This window comes from Electrophorus electricus, chromosome 1, assembly GCF_041902795.1.
Source record: "Electrophorus electricus isolate QZ-2024a chromosome 1, ASM4190279v1, whole genome shotgun sequence".
NCBI lineage: Eukaryota > Metazoa > Chordata > Actinopteri > Gymnotiformes > Gymnotidae > Electrophorus > Electrophorus electricus.
In genome coordinates, this window is record NC_137497.1 from 28,671,306 (window position 1) to 28,680,326 (window position 9,021).

The 9,021-nt window shown below is 36.0% G+C and overlaps 1 protein-coding gene across 1 annotated transcript; it reads right to left on the reverse strand.

Annotated features, from left to right (window-relative positions):
- Positions 1-524: 524 nt before the first annotated feature.
- fbp1b (fructose-1,6-bisphosphatase 1b) lies at positions 525-6,682 on the reverse strand. Its single transcript, XM_027007947.3, has 7 exons — positions 6,442-6,682; positions 4,976-5,138; positions 2,162-2,254; positions 1,757-1,897; positions 1,356-1,493; positions 1,057-1,176; positions 525-778 (listed from the first exon to the last, which is right to left on the reverse strand). The coding sequence occupies exons 1-7, from the start codon at positions 6,609-6,611 to the stop codon at positions 590-592; spliced, it is 1,014 nt and encodes a 337-aa protein (XP_026863748.2). The 5' UTR covers positions 6,612-6,682; the 3' UTR covers positions 525-589.
- Between the last annotated feature and the right edge of the window lie 2,339 nt (positions 6,683-9,021).

A 9,021-nucleotide genomic window follows, 5' to 3' on the forward strand; every position in this document is an offset into this window, starting at 1 on the left:
ATGTTCGACATGCATAGACTACTGAAAGGTTCCAGCTGATTTTTAACTTTTCTGAAGTACCAGCACATTTTCACCAAAGATAAAACTTCAACCACATCTGTAAAGTAAACCTACATAAAGAAGGAACTGTGACAGACTACTGCCACCTTCAGGTTTAGTGCCTCCCAGCAAGAAAGAGAATCTCTGATGACTCTGGTAAGCAAAATTAAGAAAATTATGAAGTAACTTTTATCTATTCCAATGTGTTTGTAATGTTTTTATTATTTTTTTAAATTCAAAATATACCCTTCATGCTTACATGGTTATGGCACATAATGCGAATAGTGGAAAGTGCTTGATGTGACCAGGGATGTTTCAAATACACACATTCATTAACAAAATGATATAATACAAGAAGGTGAGATGACTGGGGTAACTCCACACAACCAATGCAACACATTCCAGATAATGTATATTCCGCTCTCTATTTTAGATCCCAGTTATACTTTATACTACAGCTTTTTTGCTTTAGGTTGTCTTTACTGTTTTGTTTTTTTTTAAAGTGTGGAGGGGTCTGTGGCTAGTGATTTATAGATAACCCATGGATGTTTTACTTAGCATGCTTCTTGTAAATTGAAATATACTCTTTTACGTCATCAGGGGAACCTAGCACAATAGGAACCCTCTGGTGTATGTTCTCAGGCTGGATATCCAGTACATTCCTGTCTCCAGTGGTGGCCATTCCTCCTGCCTGCTCCATGATGAAGGCCATAGGATTGCACTCATAAAGCAGCCTCAGCTATGGCCCCATCAACCAGAGAAACGAGCCCGTGTCAATGAAACCAATCAGAGAAATAAGATAGTCAGTGAAACCAAACAGAAAGTTGCTTCACAACTAACCATTAAGTCAGCGGAGACATAATTATGTACTCCCAATCAATGAAAGTTGTGGATTCAGGCTTATCTGACATGAGCTCTCACACAGCTAATTTCAGCCATGTTGTGTTTTTTTTTTTTTTTTTTTATTACATTAGACTTGCTCTTTGCATTTTTCTGTATCATCCTGACATCTCCCACCTTGCCCTTTGGACTTTTGACGTTAGCTGGATACAGGAAGATCCCTCCATAGACCAGTGTCCTGTGAACATCAGCTACCATGGATCCCACATAGCGTCCTCCATAGGGTGAACTGCTATCCTGCAGACAAAACACAACACAATAATTAGGACATTAGGTATACAGAAAGGTGTGATCATTAATTTCACACTACATGTATAGGAGTTACAGTGCTCTAGTTTGGGCTATCAAATTGCGTTAGAATGAAGCACTCACTTTTACATATTGGCGATATGAATCTCTGAAAAATGGCATTTTACCTCTGGGAATTTTTTCTTTTGTAGATACTCTGTGACATCTGGGTAAAAATGCTGAGCATAGCCTTCGTTAAGACTGTAGATCTTTCCCTTCTTCTTAATCTTAACATCCCGGTCCACCAAAATAAATTCCCCAATAGCCTAGTGATGTAGAACGAGATGGTTAGGGGAAGATGAGGTGTAGGTAAATTAATCAAACAAAATTTTAGAGAGGTAAATTGCCAGATTTGCATTTAAATTTTAAATAAAAGTTAAAATAACCTTTTTCTTACACTTTGTTGACAAAGATTTATAAAAGTAATAATTTACAGTAATAATTTATCAATGTTAACCATTATCTAGTCCTAGAAAGGTGAAAATGGTAATGGAAATGAAGGTGGAAATGGCAATGAGAATTAACTCACTGGGTCGAGCATGAAGCTGTTGACCCCTGCACCTGTGGAGAGAACCAGCATGGTGGCACTGCCATAGAGGGCATAACCAGCAGCAACAATGTTTCTACCAGCCTGCAAAGCATCCTTCTCTGTGGGTTCACTGTCATTGTCCTGAAACATGCACACACACCCCACTGTCATTGTTCTGAAACCTACACACATGCCCTACTGTCATTGTTCTGAAACCTACACACATGCCGTACTGTTATTGTTCTGTTGCAGATGTGAACTATTAGCCCAACTAAGCTATTTCTTTCATGTTTTTTTTTTTTCAAGATTAGACTGGTAAAGTTTTACTGACAGAATGCTGTTTAAAATAAACTTCATATCCAAAGTAACGCGTTTTGAATTGTCTGTATAGTCTTTAAATAATACCTTTCTGTAAATGGCAAAAATAGTTCCAATTGATGCTAGACAGTCGATGTTTGAAGATCCATCCAGAGGGTCAAAGCAAATTACATATTTACCCTAGAAGAGAAAGATGGTGAAGGTCACTGCTGCGTGTTTTATGCACCATAATAATGTACACAACTACTATTTTAAAGTAGATTATGTTTAGTCTAATCCAGAGATAAGACAAAAAGTAATTCTATTAGAAACTCACCAAGACCTCCCAGTTCAAGTTATGGATTTCTTGAACAAAATCATGTATGTGCTATTAAATTCAGGAAACCTTGCAAAACCCTACAGTTCTATTCAAAATGTTCAACTTAGGAATTTTTTAAGTTTAGCCCTCTGAGCTAAATTTTATTACTTTAGCAGTTCTTTGTATGTGCACTCTCAGCCTCACCAATTGTCAATTTTCACTGGATTGGGTTGGAATTTTACTGAAAATCCAAGAAACCCTAAAGATAATGCATTCAAGTAAATGCATTAAATGCATCAAATGATGATAATTTTTCAACCAAATGAAGAATCAAGAAGAATCAAAAATGAATATTGCCTAGTTTTCACTTTCTTGAAACCAAATTTTGTTTCTGTGTAGCATTAGTACAGTTCTATCATATCTATACGTTATTTGGTTTTGCAAAAAAAAAAAAAAAAAAGGGAATGCCACAGATCTTTCCTATTAGATGTAAACTGTTTTATGGGAAATGTTAATATTCATTGTCTATATGAAAGATTTAAAAATGTTATTTTACTCAGTCATTTAATACTTTTATGTAAAAGAGCATTTCTTAAACTTGTAATGGTGGGCAAAGCGAAAGAAACATGAAATATTACATTTTATAAATTTAAATGTTATTGAATCTTAGAAATATAAGTGGGAGGTACATTGATGGGATCACACTACTGTTTCTGAAGAAAGCTATATTTCACCAAAAAGTACTTCTGGTAATGCAAACAAAATGTGGCATCATCTTCCAAGTCAGAATAGCCACTTGTCAAATTCAGTAGTTCCTTGTCTGTTCCCAAACTGGCCAAACATTTTTGCAATAGAGTGGGGCTCCATGAGCTCACTGTCATGTCAAACTGTGTAATGATGAAATTAATTTGGATTTCACACTTTTATATACTTCTGAGTATTAACAATCCATTCTGCAATCAGCCTAAACTTGTACCAGGTGGGATTAGCCCAGACTGTTTTTTCTAATACTATTAGTTGATGATGTGAGAAATTAGTTTATATAATTTGCTTACAAGCTATAACTTGTTAATACCTTGATCCCAATGGAAATTAAGCTCAGTGGGTATCACACAGAGATAGAAAACCCTGAAGTCATTATAGTACAAATATCTATTAAATAAAATTACATAATGAATATTATAGCCAGAACAAAATTATGAAAAAACTCTATTTTCCAATGATTATTGAATGATGGAGTAATATTTTTATTCTTTTATATATTGAGAATGAATATTAACACGTTCACATTTCCCAAAAATGTTTCAAGGAAATTGGAATAATCCCTCTTGGGAAAAGACTCTTATAGTCCAAATATCTTTACTATATTTAGCAAGATCTGTGGCACTCAATATTTTATGCAGCACCAAATAACTTCTAGATGTAATAGAATTATATTAATACTACACAGTAACACAATTTTAAAAGTTAAAAACTAGTGGAAAGGAAAGTGATTGGGTAAAAATTATTTATGTCTATTAATCACCTCATTAATACATCCCTTACTTCAGGTTATGTTCCTTCAGCTCTCAAAACCTGAGCTATAATTACCATTCTTAAAAAACCTGGACTTAAAGCGCACTCCTTGATAATTACTGGTCCATTTCCAATCTCACCTTTCTAGCCAATGTATTAGAAAGGATTGTAGCCTCTCTGCAGTCTTTCTGAAATACCCATCCTCTAATCAAACCTTTCCAATCTGATTTCTGCGCACTGAGGCAGCCCTCAATGATTTTCTCTCTACTGATTCTGGTCACCTGAGTATTCTCCTCCTTCTAAGTGCTGCATTTGATGGAGTTAATGATAACATACTCATCGCCCGCCTTTCAAACATTGGAATTACTAATACGGATCTTGATTGGTTCACCTCCTATATTTCTAATAGATCACATTTTGTCACTTGGCTTCAAAACTATGTAAAACATTACCTCAATCTCAGTCACAGTCTCTGCTCTTCACTTTCCTTTTTCATCATTTTTTTTTTCTGTTAACAGTTCTTAATTGGTGTTAAATGTGTCAATATGTATTTTTATTGTTCGTTTTTCTCTATCTGTACTGTTATTCTAAAGCGACCTTTTGAGTTTGAGAAATGCACTATATAAATTAAATGTATTATTTTTATTATTAATTTGATTACTGCAAAACATTCATCAACAAATATCATCCTTAGGATTTATTGGATGTTCTGTACAAATGTAATCCAATCCAGTGAAAAATTGGTGAGACTTGTATAATAAGCCTCTATGTCTTAAACATAAAGAATTGCCAAAGTGGTTAAATTTAGCTCAAATGGCTAAACTTCAAAAATTCATAACTAAAGAAAGTATTTGGAGTAGAGCTATAGGATATTGCAAGATTTCATTAATTTAATTTCTGTCATTTTTTTTTTTTTTCAAGAAAATCCTATGCCATGAACTGGGAGGTCTAGGTAGGTTAGTATGGAATGACACCAAAATAAGTGGAACAGTGTGGAGTGCATGAATTTTTTTTTCACAGAGTGATTCATATAAGAATATGCAACCACACACACACACACACACACGCACACACACATACATACTCACCCTTCTTTCTGGCTCTACAATAATGGCTTTCTCATTCTCCTCAGAAACCAGCACACAAGAAGTAAAGGAAGACTTGATCATGTTGATGACCAGGTCATTGGACAAGACATCCAGTTTCTTTACTTGGTCTCCAGTTACGTTTGTGCTTCCTGCAATGCCATACCTGAGAGATATTGAGGCATAATGAGACAAATATAGCAAAAGAATGGGAGAGACAAAGTGATTAGCCACTAAAAGCCATTTTAATGGAAACCTATGTCATGCAGACCACTAAAGTTTTGTTGTAGCGCCATTGTTACTGCAGTCTATCAAAGGAGGTCAGAAACTTTGACCCCTGTTTGAGGCATCAACAAAGGTCTAATCATAGCTATCAGTATTAGATTTGATTGCAAAAACGTATCTAGACAATATAGTAAATAGGTCAGCATTTTAACACACTATACCATTTAAATGTCATAATAATGGAAGTGCACAATCCCAGGGCAGAACTCAATACTAATAATATGTATTAATAAAAAGTAATATGTGGCAATCCTTAAAATATTTATATAATAGTAAAATAATTTATAGTTATTTTCTAGAAAATGTTGTGCAGAACATAATGTACAAAACACTCTGCAACAAAAGTTTTGTATCTGGTCCTAATCTATCAGCATCTATCTGTATTGTCTGAAAGATCATACTTTGTTTGTGTGTGTGTATGTATGTGTGTGTGTGTGTGTGTGTGTGTGTGTGTGTGTGTGTGTGTGTGTGTTTAAATAAGTCTAATAAAGACCTTGACAAAATAGTGATACAATAATCTTCATTCTGACATGTATAAATTATCATGCATAATTTATGTGCCTGTGTATTTTTTGAATAAATGAATGTGTGTGCAAACGTGTGAGTCTGTATACGGCAGAGACCTACAAAAATTATGAAGGATGATTAGTAGTTTGCCATAATGATCACAGCAAAAGCTCCTTCACAAAGTTATACATAAATTAAGAAAAAGGTGTTATCAGCTACCACCAGTATTTTGCATTTCTTTCCTACAATGCAAACTCACAAAAAGAGGAACCCTTACTACTCTACAGAACTGCATTTGCTCCTGCATATACACCTCCAAAGAAAAAGTTTTAACAACAAGAGTTAATCAGTAACAGAGTTTGTGGCAAAGTATATTCAGAAGACTTGCTCAACATTGACTGATGTTACAAGCTGGCTTGTTTCAAGTTGGCTAATACTGCAAATGAAATAAAACAAATTGTATTAATACATTGCTATATTGCATACAACATATATTAAAATGCAACCAAAAGTATACAGAGCTGGTAATGACACCGTATCAATTATCACCACGTTTCATATATGATGATTAATTGCAAGTGATTCATAATTAGAATCTAGGTTATTCTAATGTATATTAGTGTACATATTAGAGTATAATTTCATGTTGCAAAAAACAAATAATAGGTGACACTTACAAGTTAGCAATTCCTGCTTTTCTGACAGCAGAGGAGATAGCTTTAATGGCTGTGCACATAGAATTGAGCAGCGTGGTCAATTCTCCTGTCCCCTTGGCCTTCCGACCCTCTTCCAGGACAAACCTGGTCAGTGTAACCACATTGGTGTCGAAGGCGCCTCGATCTGACATTGTGAGTTGTGGTTTGTAGAGGTACAATGTAGTTTGTACTACAAATCAGACACTCAGCTATAGATTCACAAAGAGGCTGTAGATGGCATTGTTACTGGAGTTTAAGGGAATTTTTAGTGGGCGTGTAGTCGGTTCAACCAATTAGAACTGTAAATCTGAGAAGAGGAGGAACTTGCACATGTTAGGAAGGATATTGCAGTGTCTGAGTGAAGTTCATAGGTTATGGAATTTTAACTATTACAGTTTCTCTAAGAATGCTTATGTTAATATGCATACTATTCTTGACCTAACCATAGTGCCCTTAATTTAAAATGGATTTAACCAAAACTCAGTAATAAAAACTGACAAAATGATCACTTTATTAAAAACTATACATATCCATAAAGAGATACATAATTATAACAATAATGTTTTTCCTTTATGATGCTGCACAAAATGAAATGACAATATTGTGTAGGATGTTGTGATTTGTTTTGATTTTAATAGCATGTTGTTATAAACATGTCATAGGAATGTTCTTTGATTCATTAACTATTTCACTGATTAATTCATTGTCTGGGTTACAGTCCTGATGGAGTGTAACTGATAATTTGTTTTACAGTCAGCAAAAGCATGCACTGCATGCATGAGCACGTAAGGACAAGGTGCACTTAAAAGATTAAAGTGCTTGTTTTTTGTTCAGTGAGGCATGTCTGTAATAAGAACAAAAGCAATGGTGAAAATGGCAAGGTTAGCCAGGTTCATTAGACTTTGGTTTGTGGGACCTTATAAACAAGTTTGCACAAAAGGTAAACACATAGATACGCAAAGAAAGACAAAAGGCTGCACAATATATCACTTGTTAGTCATAATTTTATAACAACAGAAACAAATAGTGTGTGTTGTAAGCATTGTGACCCGGTGTTTGGATCAGAGACATTCCAGGTGAGATCTGTATTTTATATATTTTTCATTCCATTTACATGTAAATAATCTTAATGTTAATAATGCAGTTTTAACCATAACCTTTTAAATATTTAATGATGCTTAAATGTACTGCAAGCAAAGATAATTATAATAATTTCTCTCTCTCTCTCTCTCTCTCTCTCTCTCTCTCTCTCTCTCTCTCTCTCTCTCTCTCTCTCTCTCTCTCTCTCTCTCTCTCTCTTTCTTGTGTGTTTTGGTTCCATCCTGTAGTACATACACAAAAAAGCCTGGGACCTTGAGAGTTCTGCATAGTATCTTAGCTGTTCCCAGCCAGGACTGCACTCTTTTGGATGCAGATCTCAGATGTTGTTCCTGGGATCAGTTGGAGGCTTTCTCCCAGTTTAGAGGTCACAGCTCCTGGTGCTTCAATTACTGTGGGAACCACTGTTGCCTTCACCTTACACATCTTTTCCAGCTCTTCTCGCAGTCCATGGTATTTCTTGAGCTTTTCATATGTTCCTTGGTCCTAATTTCCACTTGGGATTGCAACACTTATCACTACAGTCCTCTTCTGATGTTTGTCTATCACTAATATATCCGGTTGTTTAGGCATTACCATTTTATCAGTCTGTATCTGGAAGTTCCATAAGATCTTAGCTTGGTCATTCTCCACCACCATCAGGGGTGTATCCCACTTTGGCCTGGGAATTGCCAGTCCATATTCAACACATTTCTGTATGCTATGCCAGAAACTTGGTTATGGCATTCCATGTACACTCTGCCTGCTGGCATCTTGCATGCCACTGTTGTGTGCTGGATAGTCTCAGGGACATCTTTGCACAAGTCTGCATCTTGGCTTCTGCCTGGTGTGGTAGATCCCAGTTTCTATTGATCTTGCATTCAGAGCTTGTTCCTGTGCTGCCCTGACTGTGCCTCCGTGCTGTATTTCACAAAAGCCTTTTCCAGTCATTGGTAGAATTTCTCCACATCAGCCACTTCCATTATTTCCCAGTGGTACATACTATCCAGCGGTTTACCCTCCCATGATGGTTCCTATTCCTCCTCACTCCAACCCTGCTTAGGTTTCTGTTGTCTGATGCTCACTAATCCTTGCCCAGCCTCCTTTCACTTAATGTATATTCTTATATTGTTAGGAGATTCCTTGCCTTGATGTCTTCTATCTTGTCCTTTGGCCATCTTATTATGCCAACTTTGGAAGATTGAAGACGTCGATCTGCTGCATTCTGGATAGAGATCTGATGGCTCTTAGAAGAAGACTAGCAAGTAGCAATTTGCTGTCTTTGAGATTACAAGAGAATGCACAAGCACCTGGGCAGCTTCTGTAACATGAGGCGATTCGGTGGAGGATGCATTCACTAAGAAGAATGACAATTATTAGGGACAAATCCAAAATCAGAGACGTTAGAACAGTCCAGGGTCAATAAGCCAACACGGAGAGTAGCAGGGTACAGTAGGAGGGGCCAATCTTGACAGGTTCCTGCAA